The sequence below is a fragment of the Strix aluco genome, chromosome 6 (assembly GCF_031877795.1).
Source record: "Strix aluco isolate bStrAlu1 chromosome 6, bStrAlu1.hap1, whole genome shotgun sequence".
Taxonomy (NCBI): Eukaryota; Metazoa; Chordata; class Aves; order Strigiformes; family Strigidae; genus Strix; species Strix aluco.
Genome location: NC_133936.1, coordinates 44,744,274 through 44,767,338, shown reverse-complemented (window position 1 = coordinate 44,767,338; position 23,065 = coordinate 44,744,274). Strand labels below are relative to the sequence as shown.

The 23,065-nt window shown below is 49.5% G+C and overlaps 1 protein-coding gene across 1 annotated transcript in view; it reads left to right on the top strand.

The window, feature by feature from the left end:
- LOC141925537 (hydrocephalus-inducing protein homolog) overlaps nt 1–23,065 on the top strand; it is a 111,589-nt gene that overhangs the window by 52,709 nt on the left and 35,815 nt on the right. Inside the window, 12 exon segments of the mRNA XM_074829982.1 lie at nt 565–576; nt 1,748–1,919; nt 5,265–5,364; nt 6,534–6,652; nt 8,642–8,865; nt 13,185–13,252; nt 15,208–15,443; nt 16,269–16,369; nt 17,622–17,757; nt 18,256–18,420; nt 20,748–20,900; nt 22,174–22,412. Of these exon segments, the coding sequence (XP_074686083.1) occupies nt 565–576; nt 1,748–1,919; nt 5,265–5,364; nt 6,534–6,652; nt 8,642–8,865; nt 13,185–13,252; nt 15,208–15,443; nt 16,269–16,369; nt 17,622–17,757; nt 18,256–18,420; nt 20,748–20,900; nt 22,174–22,412 (1,725 nt within the window).

The window sequence follows — 23,065 nt, the reverse complement described above, 5'->3', positions numbered from 1 at the left end:
AATTAGGTCAAAAATGCCTTGAAGGCCAAAACTAGTTTTCCACTGTTGTCTATTTTTAATTACACAGTGTGTGACTTCCATGCAAGCTCAGTGTGTTAAAAGAAAATCTCATTACCTTCTCTGGGCACTTGCCTGGACCATTCCTTTACCGCTCTCCTCTCGCCTGCCTGTCTCAGATTGGACCCTGAGTGATCCTCTTTCCCCTCAGAGGCAACCAGGTTTCCCCACAGTTCACTTCAACCTGATTCTTTTCCAATTACATCTGATCTCATGCCAGATTATGTCCTAGAGTCTGATCAGGATGTTTTTTTCCTCCTACTTGCAACCTCAGGGATGGTCATAGCTCCAAGGCCACTGTCCTGCTGTCAGAGAAGCTTTTGAGATCTCAGAGCAGAGAGGACTTTTTCCATGAGAGGAGGCAGTGCAGGACCCTGCTCTGGGCTGTGACCCCAGAAGACCTGGATCATTAGAAGGTCTATCCAGGGGTTTGCTCTGTCTCCCTCCTGCAGGACTTTCTGGGATGTAATGGTGGAATTATTGTCCGTTGATGCAGGTTGAGTTGAGGGTTGCCCATCGGTGGCTGGAAGCCCTCCTCACGTGCAGCACTGTAGGTCAGCCATGGAGAAACATTTCCCACTGCACTGCAGGGGGAGCGAGCCAAAGCAAGTGGTTTTGGTGCTGGTGCCAGCCTTGGCCCGAGGCTCTGTCTGTGTACAGCTAGTAACGTCCATGACCGTATTTCCTTTTGAACTGTATTTGAATTTAGCTGGGTGATGATTGCTATCCTGTTTATACTACATTGCCTCGATCTGCTACACATGGAGCCTTCCACTCATCCCCCCAGAGTTGTCACCTGCTGGTTCTTCATGGCCAGGGACTGGAGCATGCAGAGGGGACAGCGATATGCCAGCTAGGAAGCAACTGCTCTGTAGCCGTGCTCCCTTATCTCTTGGTTGTGATCTTTAAACACTAGAATGATTTCTGCTACAGCTACCAAGTAAGGGAGAGATTAACTGTGTCAAAGCCCTACAGAGATGGCCAAAAAGAGGAAAAAGATAAGGTGGTTCAAGGCTAGATGTAAGGGTTTGGATTCAGAGATGCTGGTCCAGACTTCTTTAGTGGGTGATGCTAGGCAAAGTCCCTTCCCCTCTCAGGGCCTCTGTTTCCATGCATATAAAGCCATTGGTTTCACCAAAAGGATGCGATGCCTGAATTCATTGGTTTGCTTTTACAGTGCTCTGGGATCCTCTGGTGGAAGGCAGTATAGGGCACAGAAAGCACATTTAGCTTGCTTATCCCTGCAGGTCCAAAGGGGAAGAAAAGAGTGATGCCAGTAGCCTGCAGCTGAAACCCAGCTGTGTCTCCCCTTGCCAGTGAAGCCCTGCAGTGGGTGCTCCTTCATCTTGATCTGCCTCCCCCAGGCAGCTCTGTGGTAGGAAAAGCCAGTTGGGTTGTTGGTGGATTCTCCATCAGTTGTGGCAGAGACTTTGAGCCAGGAGGCTCTCGAGGGCTGCTGGCTTTCAGAAACCTCTTCTGAGCTTGTAAGCATGGAGTAAAACTACGTGCCGTGCCAGCGAACAGCAAGTGATAATCTGATCCGTGTGGACCCCGCGGCTTGGGGTCAGCCCCTTGCTGAGCTGCTGCTGTTCCTCCCCGAGCGCTTTGCTGCCCCTGCGCTCACACGAGTCTCTGCAAATATGTTGCTCATTAAATTATCTGCTTGGTTTGTCTCTCCCCGTGGCTGCAGGCTGCAGAGGCAGAAAGAGGACGAGATGGATCGTTGTCTGAGGGAGTGCAAGGTGGAGCCCGCTCTCCGAGAATGCCGTTCTCTTCTCTCCCGCCCCTCCCAGAACCAGCGGGCAAAGGCGCAAGGAGACTCCATGCTTTTCTCCGACGATGTGTTCACCCTTGAGCCGCTGGTAAGCGATAGCTGAGAACCTCCCTTCCTTCTCCTCCCTGGCTGAGGTCCCTGCATCAGCTGGCTTGATGTGCTGAGAGAAAACACCAGGTTTCTAGTGAGGCTGCGAGTTTGTTGCAAAAAGCATTTCTGTGGGCTCCTGACAGAGCGAGAGGCTGCCTAAAGCTGGGCTCTGCTGCAAGGGCTATAAATTAAGGGCACTTCATAAGTGTCCTTACACTGTTGAGAGCTATCGATAATTATGAGTAAGGGCACAGCTTACACGTAGCGTATGGGGGTTAACAAAGGATATCAGAGCACTCTCAGTTCACATATTGACCTGAGAAATGAAGTGGTCCTCTGTGGAAAGGAGGCCAAATTCAACCCGTTTGATCACAGACATACCAATCTCTTCATATAACCTGGATGGATACCACGGCTGAATCTCCCTTCCAGTGTCACCTGTGAGCCTGGACACAAGGCTGGCAGGTTTAAACGGACTTTTTGAGTTTCATTGCACATAGGTACAGAAATTTTTTTGCTTCTTCTGTTTATGCAAGCAAAACCCCATATCCTTCAATCAGCCAGAGCCCTGGTTCTGAGTATTTGCATGGTCTGAGATGAAGAATGCCCACTGTCCGAGCAATGCAAAATCCCTTTTCATCTTGGAGGAAATCCTAGGATAATCTCAACCTCTTCTTCCTTTTAAAATAGGTGAAACTATTCTTTTTTTTTTCAAGGAAGGGGATCATCTTCTCTTCTCAGTTACTCCTATATCCCATATAAGGCTGAGAGCCACCAATGTTGTCACAGCTGCAGTTTCACACCACTATAGCTGACAGCAGCATGATGTGACCAAGAGGTTGTGTCAGAGTGGTGGGAATATTGTAGAGAGTGGGAGCCGATCAGCTGAGCATTAAGAGCACCCTGTGGTGTGTCAGAGCTGGTTTTGGAGTGTGTCCCAGGGCTCCTGCTGCTTTACAGTCGGACTATGTCTCCACAACTAGCTTAGCCTGCTCTTGAGCCTCTGAAGTGCGTTAAGGTGAGGTCCAGAAGTCCGGCTGCCCACAGCGCCGAGTCCTGGTGCTCCATGTAGTGACATACGGACATAAAGTGTAGCCTGGCCTCAACTCTTGAGTGGAAACCTTTCCTGAATGGCTGTGTTAATGTTACACAGTTTGCTCTAGGACTGAATATAAGTGGGCTACTGCATGAGTCTCTCCCCTTCTGTATTGTCCAGCATTATCAACCTTTTGATTTCCATTAATTCCATTATTTATGGAACAGCCAGGTTCACATTCAGTTTTACTCGTGCCTGTCTTTCCCCCTGGCATATGGGTGTCTTTACATCAAATGGTAGTGTTTTCTCCTCTTTATCAAATGTAGAATCTAAAAATCCACTGCTGCTGGCTTCCACAGCCTTCTCTCCAGTGACAGCCCTGTAACTTCTAGCTTGGGCAGACACCCTTCTTGCACTGCCATGTAAATCTGCTGGAGAGGCCCCCCAGAGATGGGACCTTGCTGCCTCAGACCTTCTGGCCAAAAGTGGCTGCTCTCTTCTTCCCACCTCTCACCCGTGATGTGTGGGAGCTCCCCACAGAAATAATGAAACCCTTGTAACAGGTGACTGGAGGAAATAATTGCTTCCAGAGGTTAAGAAGCTGGTGGAGGGAGAGTAATCTTGGAAACGCTTTCTGGGTGAGATGGCTTTGCAGGGTTTGTGCAGAAGCTTTGCTGTGTCAGTGGACCATTAGCTGCCAGTATTTTCAGGTGCTGCAATCTGTAGAAGCTGCAGCAGGTCACTTCAGTCTGTATAGGGTTAACTCGCTGATGAAAATAACAACAAAAAAGAGGAGGCATGATTTTGGAATTACCATGTGACCGAGAACATTTTGAGCAGTTGTCCAAGCCTATGGGAAACAAGCTGATACACAGCTCTGACTTTCTGAGCACATCTCAAATTTGGTTTATTTTTGCATCTACACATGGTATGTCAGCAGAGGCAGCTGTGATGGAGGCCCAGGTGGCTGCCAAAGGACAAAGTCCTTGCTGTTTGCTGCATCCTCCCCGCCACAGCTCGGCTGTAAGTCACATTGCAGACCCGTGGGAGCTGACCCCTTGGAAATGGCAACCAGAGGAGAGGGAGGACGAGGACTTGTTACTGTTACACTGACCTTGACAAGTCATCGCTGTCCTGTCCTTGCCTGGTGGTGACTGCTCAGTGTCACGTGTGAGCTCTGAGTTGATGGAGGTGGTCTTCAAGATGTCCAGGTTACGAAGGTGCTACTGTTGTTGATCCAGAGGTTGGGCCAGGAGGTAACAGTGTTGTTTGTTGCTGCAAATCTGCACCTCAGCTGGGGAACCAAGCTGTTCCCCATCCAGATGAGAGGCTACTGCAGAGCACTTTGGTTTTTGGCGGAAGGCACCATCTCCAGTGGGAGCCGTGGTCCATCCCACAGCTCCCTGTGGGTTCAGTTATTTATGGAAAGAGGCAGATGTTGGCTTTGGCACTGCCTTTCTCCTAAGTGCCCTGAGCTGACAGGATGCACTTTGAGTGTCATTTTAGTACTTCTGTTAACAGCTCTGCCTTTTGTTTCTTTGACTGCTTTGAGCAGTGATTTCCTTCCATTGCCTTCCCCCTCTGCAAAGCAAAGCAGGTGATTTGGCCAGCAGTTGGTGGTGCCCAGCTTTTCAAGACCAGCTTTTTCTTACTCAAACTGGTGGAGATGTAGCAGATTCTCATTATTTAGGGGCTGAGGGAGAAATAGGATCTGCATGTATTTACGGTTGGGCTCTTGCAGAGAGACCATTTGTGTGGCTGTGAGTCACGGTGTGCCATCCCCTCCCGTATCACCTTGCTTTATGCTGTAACAAAGCCAGGGTACGACAGCTGGAGTGGTTGTGCTGTACCATCATACATCCACCGTCTGTATTTTATGCCACCTGCCAGTTGCAGCCTGTCTGAGGCCAGAAGTGTTGCAATACCATGTTCACAGCACTGCGTAGTTTTACATCTGTCCTGGTTACCATCCATGGTGGTTCTCCATGCTCTGACTCAACTGCCATCCTATAGAGAACACGTAGCCCAGGCAGACCGCTGGCTCCTGAGGTGCTACTGGAGTGTGAGCCAGTTTGGTTGCTTCGTTATAGCCCTAATTTAACAAAACGCCTCTACCAGATGCCAGTAAAGGTAAGAGACTTAGAAAGCTTTTTTGCAGCTGCTTCCAAACTCCCATAAATTTTGTTGATAAGTGTTGCTTGTTCCCTGCTCTTCATTGATGATCTAAACAAAGGCTACAGGGCTGTGGTTGAAAACAAGAAATGTGACGTTTGAAGATAAATGGTTTGCTGTCTCCTTCTGTTTCAGGAGGGAGATATCTGGCCAAATTCCTCAGCTGAAATTAATGTGATCTTTAGACCCCGAGAAGCCAGAGTCTATCAACAAACGGTCTACTGCGACATCTCAGGTACGGCTCCTTTCTCCTGCTTCTGTTGCCCACAGTGGAGGCGCAAGTAGTCTTGCAGCCCACTCGGTTCTCGTGTAGTTGGTAGGAAGGGTCAGTGGTCAGCAGGGTGCTGGCACGTGCCCACTGTCCCTGTGGTTTCCAGGTGGTCTCGTGTCCAAGGCCAGCCCTCAGGATGTGTGGCTACAAGCCTGGGTCACCGATCCCAGAACAACCAAGGCAGTGAAGGGATAAGTTTTCATGCCGTGGGTTTGCCAGCATTTGCTCTGCTGCCAGGTGCCTGTAGAGGCCAAAGAGCTACAGTGGCCAGGATTCAGGCACTTGAGGCTGCTCCAGTGGGTCAGAGCATCCTTCAGACAAAGATCCCACACTGTCATCTTAGCAGGCTTATGGAAGAAAATGAGCATCTTAGAGTTTAGCTATAAGCCTTGCAGTCTCAGTTCCTTTGCAGCAAGGGGTGTGTGTATTAGCAGTATGTTTATGGCTTCTCTGACCTCAGCAGTGAGGTTTTCCATAACTGTTCAGCGTGCTTCAGGTAAGGTGTCTTTACAAAGCTGAGCTCTCGGTATCATGGTGGGCATAGGTGAGTGCTTCTCTCTGGAGATCACAAAGCCCTGTCTAATTTAGGTGCCGCTGCAGGAGGTGAGCCCTGGAGCCCCGGGCACGGAGCTGTGTGTCAGGCACGGGCAGTGGCTGAGACGCTCTGCCTGCTGGAGGCAGCTCTCAGACGTGCATACCGCCGTTAGCAGGGAGCTTCGCCTTGCCTGGGCTCGTACTTCTCGGCTCCTGTGCTCTTGTCTCCGATTGCATCAGTATAGATGGCGTATTTTTATCTTCAGTTCTGTTTCATGAGCTTTGTGCCTTCACTGAATGGATTTCAGAGCTCATCTAAGCACATGGGAAGAAATTCAGAGATTGTGTTTTAAACTCAGCATCGCTTTTTCAGGGTGCAAACTGATGGCTAAATGAGAAACCAGCCCGAGGGGTTGGTTAGAAATTAGAAGCCAGCCCCAAGGCATATCTCTTGAGGGAAGGGAAGAGTCCTGTATCTCCTCCTGGAGCACCTAGAGCTGGTCCCATCCAGCCCCGAGTCAGGGACTAGCACTGAGGCAGCCTGGACAGTCCAGGACAACAGAGGGAATTACTGTACTGAAGTGGAAATCTCTCCCCAGGCCGCGAGACCAGGCTGCCCCTGCGCATCAAAGGGAAAGGCATAGGGCCTCGGCTCCGCTTCAGCTTTGAGCAGCTGGACATCGGGAAGGTTTTTGTTGGATTGGAGCACAGCTATGAGGTGAGCAGTCGGGATTCTGAGGGGCTGGGGGGGATCCTGATGGCTCCCAGGGCAGCAGTGAGCCTCGTGGACCTGTGGGATTTCTGGCAACTCGGGTCATTGTGAGCAGGGAGTATTTGACATACTAGTCAAATTCGGGGGTTTTCCCAGAATCTGGATAGTTCTGATGGGATCTGAAAGGTGCATATGTTGTTTGTGAAGTCTTACTCCCTGCTTTTTGGCAACCTTCCTTGGAGATCAGCTGGGAGGCTTCATGTGCAAAAATACCCCCTTGACACATGAAAGCAGCACTGGGACAAAAAGATAAATATTCAGATGCTTTTGTTCCAGCCCTGGATGCAATGCACCTTTGTACTCGGGCTGTTAAAAAGCAGCTGGAACAAATTTACTGTGTTTGAACTCCAGTCCACTGCAGCCAGTTTTCGGTTAAGTGCGTGCTGCCGGTTCCTGGGAGTTGGAGGAAAGCTGTCCAGCCTCCTGGCTCAGAGCTGTGTCCTGCAACGGGACTGGGAGTGCTTTCCCTTGCTGACCAGTCTCTCGCCACTCTTCAGATTTGCTGCATCTCTATGAAGAGCAAAGCATTTCTGGAAATGAAGCAAAGGAATTTTCTACATATTTGCCTCCCCCTGCCAGTGGTGTCAAGTCTTCTGCAAAAAAATAAGATAGGGCAACTGAAAGAGGTAGAAAATGAGGCAATACTTTCGAAAGCTTGACTGTGGCAGGGAAGGACACATTAAGGTGTTTTCTTACCAAAATATTGTGCTCTCTATGCATTTGTAATGGTGATACTTTATTGATTACCATTTTATTATTTTCATGACTTGAGAAAATGTGACTAAGTAGATGTTAGTGCTGTACTAAGCAGCTAGACTGGAGGTAAACCTCAGCTCAGCGTTGGATCCCTAAGTGCAATTTGTAACTGAGGTGTAAAAGACAAGAGAGGAGAGAGTAGTTTTCAGGTTACCCTTGCAGAGCTTGAATACGTGAATATTTTTAACAGCAGCTGCAAAATTAAAAAATAAGGGACATGTCTCTGCTTCTGTTTCAATTTTTCTACCAGGTTTTACAAGGACAAAAGTTAGGGAAAAGAAATCCAAAGCAGATAGTTAAGTCCATGGAAATGGCAGGATTTCACCCTGCAGCAATCAGAACCTTTACCGCTTTGCTTCGGGTGGGTTTGTTGGTGCCTGACAGCGTGCTGGTACTCGCAGCAGCTGTGGGCATTTCTCGCCCAACATGAGAAGAGCTGACTCTCAACAAGTGCTGCGGGATTGTGTCACTTGATCGAGGCAGTAGATCTCTCAAGTGTTCAACAAAATACAGCTTAGTTCTAAATTTGCAGTTTATTCTGATAATGGTGGCTGTGAATATTTAGGAAAGAGAAATTCTTTGGAATAGATGGAGCTGCTGTGCACCACACGCTCATCCTTTCCTGACACGTCTGCTTGAGCAAAGACTAAGAAAGTATCCCATTAAAGAAAAAATGAGAAAACTAAATTACATACCATAGCAGAGTTGGGGAGTGCTTCTGAAGTTGGCTATAGTGCTGCCCTGAGGTGTCTTCTACGTGCAGTAAACTTGTTGGCTGCAACGTGTTCTGCCCTCGGCAGGATCGGACTCGTCGGGAGCAGAATCAGTTGTGTGATGATTCACTAGTAATGCTGCAACTGCCCTTCCTTGCTCTTAGGGACAGGTCTGAATCGACTTGGTGATGCTGAGCAGCTCCTCTGCACTGCAAGTCGAAGTGGGCTGCTCTGTGTCAGTGGAATAAACCCCGAGTGACTGTTTCTATGAAGCTGTCACTGCTTTGCATGAAAAACCCAAAGGCAGAACTTGTCCTGTTGCATTTTCTTTGGCTTCTGCCAAGCAGCAGCACACAGCATCTTCTGCTTTTTACAGACGTTAATTGCTTAATCAGAAGACAAATCAGCCTTCTGTAAGAAAGGAAGATTCCTTATGTATTTCCATTTTGCTTTCTTGCTGCTGCAGGTGGTGCTGTTTAACAAAGGAGCCATCGACGCTGTCTTCAACTTGGTCCCTCCAGCTACAGCTCTGGGCTCCTGCTTCACCTTCCTCCCCCAGGAGGGCATCATTTTGCCGGATGGGCTGCAAGTCATCCGGATCTCATTCAGTTCCACCATCCTGGGGGAGTTCACAGAAGAATTCAGGTTCAGTGTGAACGGATCCCCTGAGCCTGTGACCTTGACTATCAGGTGAGGAGGGTTATAGGAGCTTGGTGGGCACGTCTGTAGCTGTCTCTGGGTAATCATCTCCCACCTACCTCATTTTAGGATGAAACAGAGAAAAAAAGGTGTTGTCTAAGGTCTTAGTCTTGGCTCGGATCCTAGCATCCCCACACTAAGAGCCAGGGCTTTTTAATCTTAACTTCAGTTTGAACCTTGCAGTTGCAGCAGCAAATGAAGTGTAATTGTCTGTGAGAGGAAATCATAGAATTGTAGAATAGTTTGTGTTGGAAGGGACCTTTAAAGGTCATTTAGTCCAATCCCTCTGCAATGCGCAGGGACGTCATCGACTCGATCAGGTTGTTCAGAGCCCCGTCCAACCTGACCTTGGATGTTTCCAGGGATGGGGCATCTACCACTGCTCTGGGCAACCTGTGCCAGTGTCTTACCACCCTCACTGTAAAATATTTTTTCCTTTATAACTAGTCTGAATCTTCCCTCTTTAAGTTTAAAACCATTACCCCTTCTCTTATTATGACAAGTCCTACTAAAAATCCAGTTCAAATCTTTCTTATAAGCCCCCCTGAAGTATTGAAAGGCCACAGTAAGGTCTCTCCAGAGCCTTCTCTTCCCCAGGATGAACAACCCCAACTCTCTGGGCCTGTCCTCACAGGAAAGGTGTTCCATCCCTCTGATCATTCTTGTGGCCTCCTCTGGACCCGCTCCAACAGGTCCATGTCTTTTGTGTGCTGAGAACCCCAGAGCTGGACACAGCACTGCAGGGGGGGTCTCACCAGAGTGGAGTAGAGGGGCAGGATCAGCTCCCTCGACCTGCTGCCACCTGTGACCATGACTCCTGTGCTCTCAATACCCAGTTTAACTTTCAAAGTCTTGGGTTCCTCTGGGAAGCAGCTTTGCCTTCGTGGTTGAGGTGGGTGGCTCTGTGACTTTCCAGGACGCTGTTTGCACAGAATTTGGCAGCAGTAGGTTCTCACATGTCTCTGTGTGAGGGCCCCGGGGCTTTAAGGGACTACCCATGCTGGAAAACAGTTTGACTGGAGGTGGTACAGGAAAGGTGTGGAGATGCCTGCTGCCCAGTCCGGGTACCCAGGAACTGGAGTGACTCCTTCCTACAGGTAGCTCATTCGCCCTTGGGCCACGGCAGACAGCAGGATGGCATCAGCTTTGGGCGGTAGATGGTCTGGGCCACCGCCCCTGAACACACAGCAAGGCCAGCAGGGCTTTGGGGATGGGCCAGCCTGGGTGACTGCAGAGAGGCAGTGTTTTTAAAATCCTGTTAATAATCCATCCCAAATGGGTAGCAGCAGCCTCAGCATCACCTCTCATGCTCATGGGTTGGGACAAGCTATCCTCTTGTGCAGCCAGCGCTGTGGTACCTCCTCTCTGCAGCCAGAGCAGTGCTGACGCGGGAGATGGGAAGCTCTGCGGCAGGTGCTGTCACACGGACTCGGGCATCATCCCGTGGGCTGGTGCCACGGCAAAAGATAATCCTCACCAAGCAAAGGGGAGAAGGGGGAAAAAAAGCTGATGACAGGAGAGGCAAAGCTCACTTCTCAGGACTGCAGCAGCATGCAAACTTGTCCCAGCTGGTCTTTAACGACGGGCTGGTGGGATGACATGGTGTAGGCAGGAAGGCTGGTGCTGGGTGCTCTGGAGCTGTGGGGCTGGCTGTGCCTCCTCGGCAACCAGCTTCCTGGGCTGGTGCTGCTGGGAGGCACTAGACAAAGGCAATAAAGCAATGGGAGGAATCTGCGGTCGACTTTACCAATAAGGTGAGGGAAATGGATAAAAAAGAACAAAAAGGGTATTACTTTGCAAGAGAAGAGTGGTGAGTAGGTCTGTTGACGTCAGTAGAGAAACAATTACGTTGGCTTTGTGTTTGGAGGGAAAGCGCTGCTTTTTTTGGAAATCAAGAGGGAACATTTCACAATCAAATAATTTATTCTTCTCTGTCCCTCCCCCAAATTGGTCACGGGGTGTTATTGCATGAGCAGCTTTCTCCTTGAGCAAGGGCAGGTTTTGCTGGTAAGGCTGCACTTATCACAGGTAGAATACAGTACTGCTGCCTCTGCCCCGCAGTGGCCTTGCTCCTGGGGAAGGAAGGAAGGAGCTGTCAGAGGGACGGTTGTGTTTTGGCTTCCCCACAGCCAAATGAAGTGGTCCTTTTTTCCCCAGTGATGCCCTGGCTCCCAGTGCCCAGCACGCCCTCCCCTTCTCTGTGGCCACTCTCTGCCCTGTTTGGCCAGCACCCCCCTGGGCTCAGTGCAGACCTTCTGTCTCAGTGAAAGAGGATTGCTGGTCCTTTTTTATTTATTTCTTCCCCATCCTTGTACTCCTCCTCCCTGGATGGTGGCTCCTATGCAGCCCATCTGATGGCACCGCAGCACACCCGCCTGCTCCCATGCAGCTGTCCCTCAGCAGCAATTCCCATTGCAGTCCTCTCCTCCCTGAGATGGCATCTGCCTCCTTGAGCTCTGTCTTGCCTTTTTCAAGGATCCCTCTCCAGCCCTTCTGTCATTCTCCAGCCCCACAGCTCAAGCTGTTTGTTTTCAAATGCCCTTGAGATGTCCACCCACCAGCTCCAGCTGAGCCTCCCTCTTCGGAAGGTTTTGTGCACTGGATTTCGTCCTCCATGGAGAAAAGCTTCTGGTTCTTTTGAACAGAGGCGAGCTGGCTGGTGGGACACTGGGCTGCAAAGGAAGGAACGGGGATGAGAGTTCAAGCAGTTCCTCTCCCGCCTTGTGTTATCCTTCCTACTTTGCGAGGACCCTGATCTCCCTTCACGCATGCATTACTTAATGCTACTGTAAAACACAGGTGTTGCCAAAACCACTGCCTTTTCCCCCATTCTCTTGCAAGCTGTACTGTTATCAGCTCTGGGTTGGCTCCTTGGCTGAGCCTTCTGGGCAGTCATTCCAGTTTAACTTCCTAGAGCACAGATCCGGTGCACTCAGCAGATATGGCAGTCATTTCCCCACTTGCCTGGCAAGGCTCATCCTTGGCAGTTTCCTGGTGTCATCCCCAGTCGTGGCTGGTTTGGAGGTAGTTTTCCATCGTCTCCTGGCAAATGCTGTGACGAAAAGCGTGTCTGCTCCCTTTGCTCCGTCTAGAGTAAGCTGTTAGGGCTTGGGAGGTCAAGTCTGGTTGTGTGAGGTCCCTGGAGAAGGAACTTCACCATCAGCAGGGATTTGGTACCTGACTCATTCTTAGGAGCTGATTCAGCTGCAAGAATCAAGAAGTAGTGTTGGATTGAAACTCCTGAAAGTCAGTTTTTGAGTGCTCTTTGACTGTGCAGTCAGAAGGTGCCAAGACCATAGGTGATTATTCGTTACTTAGAAACCAACCTTACGAGGTGCTGGATGCTTGTTTCTTTGGTGTTTGGAAAGGGATGCTGGAAATGGGACAGCACGGATGGACGCAGGTCCCTCCTGCGGGATGCTGGGGTCTGTTCATGTGCAGAACATGTGGACAATGACAGTGTCAGTCCTGTGAATAAAATGAGAAGGCACTGTTCACTGTGGCCCTTGATTTTTAACTGAGGCAGAGCTGACATTGATTGTCATCAACCATGAAGTCAATTACTGAATGTTGTGCAGCTTCAAGTACTGATTTCAGTGGATGTGAGTGAGTTTTGGAGTTTGGAGCCTGTCTGCTGAGTTTAAGGATGGGCGAGGTGGTGTGGTGGGTTCAGGACACCCGTGTTCGGCGGTTTAAGACTGTTGCTCTTGGATGTGTCAGCTGGTGCACTGGTGACAAGCTGATACTTCCCTCCAAGATTCAACTGTCCGCTGTGTAGAACTGTTGCTGCTCTTCTCAATGGATGTTGGGGCTCCCCTGGATTCATGCCCCAAAGTCCTGCATGTGTAATGATTGTGTGGATCAGGTCTTCTGAGGAAGGTGTTCATATACTCCATGGAAACACCAGTTCCAGCTAAGAAATACCAAAGCAGGGAACCTGTGGTTGGGAAGGCTGGTTAGAATGAGTCCCCTTTTGTGTGGACACCTCTGTCCATCACATTACGGGTGGGGAAACCGAGGCACAGAGCCATCACTTGTTCAGGGACCTTCATGGGGCCAGCAGCAGCGTGGGGGCACACCCTGCCGTGGTGCCCTGAGCCTCAGCAGCAGCTGTTGGCTGCTGACCACTTTGCTTTGGCTGCCTGCTGTCCACATGGGTGCTGTGCTGAGCACAGGGGTGACAGGTTGATTTGAAGCCCACCGTGGTTCCGAGAGCAGCTTTTACCCACCTGAGCGGTAAGGAAAGGTGAACACTTTGCCATTCTCTCTAACCGAGCCAACACCTCCTCTGCCTGTCTTTGTCCTTGCAGGGGCTGTGTCATTGGACCGACTTTTCATTTCGACGTCCCCGCCCTCCACTTCGGTGATGTCTCCTTTGGTGAGTGTGCCCTGGGCTTGGGCCATGGGTTGAGAGCTCCGTGAATTACCAAAATGGAGCACTTTAACATAAGATCATCTGTCACTTGTGTTCCTCCATAGCAGCCTTCAGGGTGTTAAAGCCAGGGCTGCTGGTTGCTTAGGTGGTCTTGTGCCATCGTGAGATCAAATAGGACCAAAGGAATAGAAAGTCAGTAATTTCTGGTGTCCTCGTAGTCTGTTCAGCCCCAATCTCCCAATCCTTGGCAGCAGAATGACTGTGAAAGTCCTTGTCCCAGAAGGGCCATGGGGACGGGACTGCAGCAGAAGGGAGTTTAAGCCACGTACTGGCCTGTAGCTGCTCTGGGTAAATGTTCCTGTTGCAAGGCAAGGATACCATTTACCTGCCTGACCTTCAGTGCGAGATGTTAATTAACGCTGTGAGGGCCCCTCGTTGTCACCCACCAGGTCACATGCCCAAGCAGTAGCTCTGAATCAGTCACTGATGTCCTCGGATCATGGGCTCCTCCTTCCCCACCACAAGCCCAGCTCTGCTGACAGAGCCGGGGGCTGAGCATCCAGAGCGTCTCCATTGAATCGCAGATTCTGGTTCTCCATCTCAGTCTCACAAAAGGCTTTTTACTGAGATGATCTGCAGTTTAAATGTGAAATCAATTGTGGATTGACTGAAGGGCCATTATCATTCTGTGCCCAGGATGCCTCTGTGTTTTCAAGCTGTTCATGGACTTTTTAAGAAGACTCATTACCTTTCCTGAGCCACTTCTCCCCCTCCCTCCATCACCACTCTGCCACTTCTTTATTTTCTTTTGAATAAAACAACAAGAAACACACCAGGCAGAAATGTGGTTATGTAATAGGAGATTCATCCTCCTTAATCTCATTTCATTAATAAGGCCTTTTCAGCTGAAGGCAGCTATTGTATTTTTGCTTCTTTTAACTGTGCTGCTGACTGTTGACCTGTGTCTGGCGACTTTGGTCTTGTTTGGGACTGTGAAGTCTGTGTTTGTCCTTTTTGTGCCCCTCCTGCCTCCCTGCTGGAGTAACTGCTGGAGGTGGGCAGTGGTCACTGTTGTTGGACATGGAGAAACTCTCTGCTGTGGCTGCAGTTGGTTTTCCTCCCCGTCTGTATTCAAACGACGCTTGGTAAGCAGGCCACGGGAGATGTCTCCTTCTCACAGAGCTGGCCAGCCAAGCCAGATGTCCACGCCAGAGCAGGTCTCTGCAGAACACCCCACCAGGTGTGGTTGTGTCACTGGTTTTCCATGAGGGAAGGCGAGTATCACAGCTAAAGTGATGTCGACCTTTGCGGGCCAGTGTGCAGTGTGGAAGCCATGTCCCATTCGTTAGGGAAGGTGGAACATGGCTCCTGCTGATTTCTGAGCAAGCATCAGGTTTGCCTCCAGTGCGGTGGGCTGGGAGTTGTCATGTGCTCAGTCTGGTAGCCCCAGACAGGAGATGCCTTAAGGATCCTGCCTAGAGAAACTGCGTTAGAGTGCTTTGCATCATGCTGTCGTTCCCAATTTCATCCTTCCTTTCTTTTACCGTAGCTTCTCCTCGATGACTTTATATACTGAAAACTGTAGGAGTGTTGGCAGAGTTCACAGGGCATTTTACGGGTTGAATTTTCAGAATAAATGGTCTGTCTGGATGGACACTCGTAAGTGCGAACTAATTGGTGCTGGTTTGGGGGCAGGTGAGAGAGCTCCTCACAGTTAGAGAGAGAGAAACTTGTGGTGTTCAGCATCGCTAAGAGTGGGCATTTCCAAGGAAGCAATCTCTGTCATCAGCGTAAAAGGGAACTTAAGTGACAATTAATTCCTTGCGTAGCTTCTCAGTTAGCTGTACTTCAGATTGAAAAGAGCTGAACTCCAAACCCAGTTTTATCATAACAGGCTATTCACACCAGAAATCACAGGACAGTTGGTGCATAAATTCATATTTGTGTCATTTTCCCAGGCTTTCCTCACACCTTGTCATGTCGCCTCACTAACACCTCCTTGGTGCCCCTGACCTTCAACCTTCGCATTCCTGGGGACGGCTTGGGAGAGCCCAGTGTCAGCAGTTCTGTTCAGATGTCAGACAACACTTGCCTACGCCGGAGAAAGGGAGCCCAACCTCGCCTCAGGCCAACCGAATTTACCATAAAGCCCCGCAGAGGGACCGTCCGCCCCCTGGGATTCCTGGACATCCAGGTATGGGAAGAGTCCGGCCATACGTGCTCGGCGGGCGGAGCTGGAGCTTCTCTGAGGGATGAGAGGGCTTTAGCACCGCTAGCTTTGAGCGTAACGCGGGTAAGATACCTGCACTAGTGTTAGGCTTTTGTTATCTGCGTTACTCTGGGGCTTTTCTGAAGGACCACTGCTTTGTTTCCAAAATCGTAAGCTGAAGATCATGTACCATATGGTCAAGGACAGAAGCCATTCATATGTTTTTGAGAGCTGCTTTGAGCAGTTTTTTTGATTTAAAGTGGGCAGAGGAAGGATGAGGACAGAAGGCGGCTCTTAAAAAGAGAGATGTCATTGTATAAAGCAGTTTGCTTTTCTTCCCGGTCTTATTTCTCCTCTCCTGATGAGCAGAATGAGTTGTATTCACTGCGGTGATCTCCAGTGGGGACTGGAAAAGCTCTGGCAGCCATGAACTGCACAGCACCTGCTGGGCTGCATTTTGCCCTCAGCTTCCCAACGTAAAGCTGAATGTTGAAGTCAACAGATTGCCTCTGCATTTATGCTGTTGTAGTTGAGATTAAAAATTAGTCCCTTAATTTTAATACAGTGGTGAGTAGAGCATTAATCTAATCGTGCTTACGTATGCCCTGGTAAGTGCAAGGTGTATTTAACAAAGCAGATTTGTCAGAAGGCTTTTGTTACTCCCAGCAACTGTGCTCTGTACATGGACCAGCAGAAGAGTTAGGGCAAAATCCTCCCTTTCCTGCCCGTGGAACGAGAACCGGAGGACAGCACACGTGGACGATGGCTTTTGGGAGTGATGAAGTGTTTGATGCTCTTCTCTTCCCCCAGGTCACCCTGTGTTCCAACACTGTGAAGAGCTACGAGCTGGCACTGGTGGTGGACGTGTGCGGTGTTGGCAAGGCGGTGTCGGCGCTGCTCCTCACAGCCAGGTATCGGCGCTTTCCTTGCAGCTCGTCGTCTCTCCTCGTGCATCCAGCACCACGCTGCCTTGCACGTGGTTTGCTGGCTGCATCTCCAAATGACAAGTGTTGCTTAATGAGCTAGTTCTGCCCAGCTAGGTGTGAGACCAGCAGTGTTCTGAAAGCAGCACCTGTGCTCCGCGGACAGGCATGGCCCTGAGCCTTTTTCTAAGGGGAACAGTAATTATATTCATTATGGGCCTGTTTTTTGGTGCTTGAGGTGTAATAAATTTCCAAAGGGCCATCTTTCCTCCTTCCTGCAAGTGGTGGGCTTGTGCTGGGTTGCAACCAAACTACAACATTCATTTGGGCCGCAGTGAGCAGCCTGCTGAGAGCTGGTGTCTGGGTCAGTTAACGAAGGTGCATGCGAATGGGAAAGGGGCTTATGGCAGGACTGGTGAGGGAAAGCTCAAAGCACGATCTTATGAAGGGGAAAATAGTCCTTGATGTGGAAGGTGAGCTCAGGTTTCTCTGCTTCCCTCTGGTTCTTTTGAGCATTAATGTTCTCAGACTGAAGCCAAAAGTTGTTCTTGCTGCAGCCAGGTTCAATGCTGTTGTGCTGCAGTGGGTGTCGGTTTAATTACAAGAGGGATGAGTTCACTGTGCTGTTCCCTCTCCCAGGCAGAGTCATCCAGTCAGTGCCTGGGCTGCAGTTTTGTAAAACAAGTGCAAATGGGGACAGACAGTGCATGGAGCTGTGGGGGTGCAGGAGCTGGGAGAGGGTGATCCCCCACTGCCTAAGGCAGGGGGTGGCTTGTGCCCTCCCTCGCTGGGGCAAAGAGCTGAGTTCTCAGGCAGGGCAACAGCGGTGTGGGAGAGGAGGGAGTCGTTTTCACTGAGACACTGGAGTCTTGTGCTCTTTGCGCCTTGGTGAGCGCTGGTCCTCGGTGGGAAGGCTCCCCCAGAGCTCACGCCTTGCTGGGACTGTTGGGAGGGTCCTTGCAAGCCTCCTGGGGCAAAGAGCGGGCAGAGCTGATCAGGCAGCTCTGGGACAGGGCACTATGTGCTACCTGGGCACTTGGCGAGGCTGAGTCCCAGGGTTTTGCCCCACCTTTACAGGAGGTGGTTGAGTCAGAAGAAGTTAAAGGCGATTTATCGCTGTAGGGGTATTAAGTGTCTATTTGACAAATGTGTTATGCTCTATTTCACACTACTTGGGGAGTAAACGACCTCTACATTCTCTCGGTATCTCTAATTCCCTCTTGGTCATCTCTTTGCCTAGATGCGTGGTTCCTCCACTGCGAGCGCTCAACCCCGTCGTGATGTTTGGACGGTGCTTTCTAAAATTCCCCTATCAGCAGATGCTGACCCTTGTGAACGACAGCGATCTTCCAGGCTGCTACAGGGTTCTCCCTCAGGTTTGGCATTGCATCCACCTCCTGCCCTCAGATGTTATCAAGGGGTTTATCAGGGAAAAAAGGGTTTTGGATAAGACCTTGCTGGTTTATATTCAAACCTAAAGGTTGCTGAGAAGAGGAAGCTACCTGAATATAAACTTCAGGAAGCAGTTAAATAGGAACCTACCTGAATATAAACTTCAGGAAGCAGTTTAAACTCTTTAGGAAGCAGTTTGTATTCTAGTCTTTGGGGTGCTTTCATGCAGGAGAACGTAGAGGGTTGTGAAAAGCTGCTTCAAGGAGGCTGCCAGCACAGGAGTGGGTGTTTGTGGGTGCAGCAGCTTTTGGCCCCCTGAGGACGCTAAGCCCATACAAGTCTTGCATCTTGCTTTGTACCTTTCTGCTTTCTCCTGGGGATTTTTGAAAATGTGTGTGAATTGCCATTGTGTAGATGTTGAGGAGTTCAAAGTTTCCTCAAAGGTCACTCCTGTGTGTTGCATTTGACTCTGTCCCTTACAGGAACACAAGGAGGACGCTTCTGTGTGGTACTCCAGCCCCGTGCCGTGGGGGATTGTCCAGCCTCGCGGCTCAGTGGAGGTCCCATTGACCCTGGAGGCCCAGGTGACAGGAAAGCAGGACACTGTTGCTCATGTTGCAGTGTTTGGGAGTGAAGAATCCCCTCTGGTGAGTTCCAGGGGACGTGGGCCTTTGTGCGACTCATCTTGGTGGGCTGTGAAGCGTAAGGCAGGGTTGCTAATTCCGGGGATCCTTCCCGGGAAAGCAAGAACTTGTAATATATGCTGGTGTGGACAAGGAAAGAAGGGGTTTGTGGCATACGCAACAGCTAATGCCTGTGAAACAAAGAGCTTCACTCCACAGTCAGAACTGAGTATAACTGTTCAGCAGGGATTCTTTATTCGCAGCTGGGCAGCGCTGGGGATCGCTCCACCATGAGTGCCACACTTACTAACAAAACTCTCTGACTAATATACACAAAAAGCATACACATGCATCAGCTTCCTAGAAAAGACAGTCTTGTGCTAATGGGTTCTTAGAATTCATTTACATAGTCTGAGCGTGCGTAGTAAAAATAGAGTGAGGGTCTTCTCCCCCCCTTGGTGGTCCACATCATCTTCCTCACACTGTCTGCTAGCTGAACTTTAGGTTTCCCATGTCCGTACATGGTCATGGAGTGACCTCATCCCTCCTTCGGCTCCTGTTTGTTTTGAGGGGGTTGGTTTAAACCAGCTTCCAGTCGCTTTTCTTGACACTGGCGTCTTCTCAGGCGCTTGTCTTGCATTTTTAGGTCCCTGTTATCAGGGATGTACTCAGGGAGTTTGCCAGACTGTGCAAGGCCTGTTTTATCTCCACTAGACAAGGAGTTACAGGTTTCAAGATGTTTTACAAGTGGGTAAGATGTCAGAGGGTAGGTAGGAAAAGAGTATAAATGAAATTATATACATTGCAGTAAAATACGAGAAAAATAAAAGCTAGTGAAACACAAGTGATGGTTAACGTTAAAACTAAACGTCCTACTTTACTGGTTTCTATACATTAACAAGGTCAGGAGGTCTTGTAATTTCAAGTATACTTGCAGCCACTTCCCTTCACCTAGAGAAGAGGAAGGATGTATCATCCTAGGTGGTAATCTAAGTGTCTGACACAGCATTTAATTACGGTAGGTCAGACGGGATAAGAAGGCCAGTCTGAAGCCCAGAACAACCCCTGGGTCTCGTACTCTGCTGTGCTGTTAGATGAACATCACTGGTGCTTCGTTAGGCCTTTTGTTCAGGAGCACGCAGGGACGTCCCTGAATCCTGATAAAGCAAGCGCTGTGTGAGAGGCCATGCTGAAAGTCAGGCCCATCACTCTGAGAAACATCCATCATACCTCTTTGCCAAGAGCCCCAGCCAAAGACTCATGAGTCTCCGCACCGCTTGCACCTGGAGCACAGAGACTCTTTTTTCTACTAAGTTTGGAAATGGATGAGGCAAAGCATTCCTGGACTAAAGCCTCCTGAAAGATGATGTTCACATTCAGGCATACACAACAGCAGCAATGACAACAAAATGTAGGCAAGAGAATGTTGTCTGTAGTGTCCTGGCTTCATCTAGCTGAAATCGAGAACAAATATAGTTAATTAAACTTTAATTTAAAATGATATCAACTTTTGAAGCAGCTGTTTCAAAACGTCTTCTCCTCTCTCTGGGCATGAAAGAGGATGTCAGAGGGTTCCTGGGAACCTTAAGCTTTCTGTAACAAAGAAAGGCTGACATTTTGAAAGTAGTTACAGGGATTTAGACTTTTAATAAAACAAGTGGAAATGATGCTGCTAAATCTCCTGAATGCCTCCTGAATGTTTTTAATGATGTGAGGAGGTGGTTTAGCCAAGGGATCCACATTCCTCCTCCAATAGTCTGTGCCAGTTCTGCAAGAACAGAACTTTTGGGTCTCAGACTGTCAAAAGAAAACAATACTGCTTGAATGATGTAATTAATAATTAATGCCCATTATCCACATAATACCAGGAATACACGTATGTGCAAATCAGAGGCGACTAACTTGCGTGATCTCTACTCTAAAGGGCCTGCTTTGCCTCTGACTTGTGCTGGCTTTCACAGGTGTAGCTTTGGGACTAAAGTCACTGTCCAAGTGTGCTGTGCAGCAGCAGAAGTCAGGGAGGGTGGTCTGGGGCAAGACTGAGCAGTAAAAGGAGTGGGAGCAGGCACAAGGTAGAGGAAGGAGAGTTAACAGTGTGGAGGAGGTGTGAAAAACCAAACACGGGAAACAGGATTTCTTTATCCCCTGATAACGGGAGCTTGTGGCTTTCAGATGGGATCAGTCCAGATCCCACACTTGCTCCAGGCCTTCTGTTTCGGTTTTACAACACTGAAAAAACTTCAAACAGCCATAATTATCCCCCAGTCTAGGAGTACCCTTAGAGCTGTCTAATCATTTTAAACTTTCTCTGTTGTTTTTTTTTGATCTTTCCTACCCTCTTTCTGGAGCAGAAAATCCATTTAGTGAGCACTGGAGAAGGACCAGTTGTCTATGTGCATCCAAGTAAGATAAATTTTGGCAGTATCCAAGTTATACAAGATGCTTCCCGAACTCTCCGCCTCTCCAATCAGAGTGTCATCCCTGCATCCTTCAGGGCAAAGATGGTAAGTATCTGTGGGGCTATTTTCTAACAAAAATGACTGTCAAGCAACCTGTGACTTGATTTTTATATGCAACATTTGCATACCACTGTATGATTGAGAAAGCAACGTATTCCATCCCAATGCAGCAAGAGGAGCCTGGCTCTGGGGGCAGTTTTAGCTGGGGGACCCCTCAGTAAAACAGAGAATTTGCATAGATGTTTGAGCAGAAATGAGTCTGGATCATTTTTGCAAGTTCTCCCTTTATTTTGTGGAAGGTATCTATCTCTAAGCGTCATGTGTTTGGAGCTCTGAGACCAAGAGAACGCTGTGGCCCTTTGCTCCTGAAAGGGCATGGGTTTCCGCACGGTTTCCCTATTAGATCTGCATTTGCTTTCTGTCGAACTGCTGTTAATGATAGAGACTAGGGTGTGAGGTCTGTCCTCAAACTGCTCGCAGTGAGGTGAGTTTCACACCTCCTGGGGGTCAAACCAGCTGGGTTGTTGCACAAGAATGTACATGTAAGGGTCGTGTACCTACGGTGGACTCTGTCGCATTGCAGAGCACCTCTGGAGACTGGCTGCAGAAAAAGGCTCTTTAATTCATGGAGGCTGCGTAGTGTGAGAAGCTGCATAGCCAAGGGAGGTTGGGTTGCTGCCTGGCAGGGGGAGCAGGGCTGATGCAGCCAGGACAGGCTCGTGTGCTGAGGCTGGGTGGGGTGTGCTCCCCACTGGAGGGGGGATCTGTGAGGGGCTTGAAAACGGGTTCAGAGGAGGTTTGTTCTTCTCCATGCTAGGTGGGTCAGACTTCTGGGGCTGGTTAGCCCAGACCTGGCACTGTGGACTTGGTGTTGTGGATGGAGCATCAGGCAGTGTGTGAGAGTACAGGCTCAGCCTCCTGGGCCAAGGAGGGGGCTGAATTTCCCTCGTGCTGCTTTTCCAGCTGTTTGGGGGATAAATGTAACCTCAAAGTGGGGGATTCCCAGGGCAGCTTGCTTTGATTCCACAATGAAAACCTGCTTTCCATCTCTGCAGAGAGCAAGCCACCTGGGGTGGGTGGTATTGGTGTGTGAATGATGGGGTTTGTGTGCTCATACCAGGCACTGACCTGCAGAGCTGCTCAGGCACTGCTGTCCCGGTCCCTCCCTCCCCGGGCAGCTTGCGGTATACCCAGGGGGCTCACAGGGTATATCGGTCTCTGCATTGCCCCATAACTTTAGTCCTTCCTTTTCCTGCACCCCACAAGAGACCAGGGTCCGTGGTTTCCATGCTAAGTTAGTGTTTGGCTTGTCTTACAGGCTGACAAATGCTCGCGCTGGAGGATTGAACCCAGTGAAGGAGTGATTCCCCCCGAGACAGAGGTGTCTGTGTCTGTCATAGCGAACTTGGATGACACGGAGAAATTCAAGGACGAGGTGAACCTGTTCATAGAGAACAGCCACACCTACGTTATCCCCGTCCGGGCTGTTGGCATTGGCACCACGATTGTCACCGACAAACCCTTTGCACCGGAGCTCAACTTGGGACCCCACTTCAGGTAGGGGATCTCTCAGCGTCTGCTTCTGCCGTGAGCTCAGCAAGAAGGAGTTTTGCTGTAGTCCTTCAGGCTAGTTGTTCTTCAGTGCTCAAGGTCCTGGCTCTGTTTTCCTGAAGCCACAGGGCTTCCTTTAGAAACCTTCTATGGCCATTTGAAAGTTGTTAGATACCCTCAAAAGCCACCAAAATAGAAACCAGCTGTTAAATTGTCACTGACTTGTCTTTAGTTATAATACATATATTTCCTCACTTTTTCAAATAAAGATTTGGAGGAAAACAGCAGGTCCTGGAAGCCTCTGGGTGGAAAATGCTACATTACAAGTATAAACATACTTCCCTTTGCGATAATGTTGCTTGTTTTTCCCTTCACTATGGAGTATCATCTCGCAACAGCAGAAAACCTTGGTGGTAGCTTGTTAGCAGGTCCTTGACTAAATTAATGGTGCTGTTTTGTTTGCCCTCTGCCTGCAGTCCTGGAGGAGCAGCAGAATTTCTTTGCCCCGTACCATCCCTCAGTTTGCTCGCCTTCCCCATCTCCCCTGCCAGGCTGCTCTTTATTAGACACAGTCTCTCTTTCCTCGTTTCTCCCACCTTTCCTCGGTGTCACTGCCACAGCGGCAGCCTGAGGCGCGGGCAGGCGAGGGTGGCTGCAGG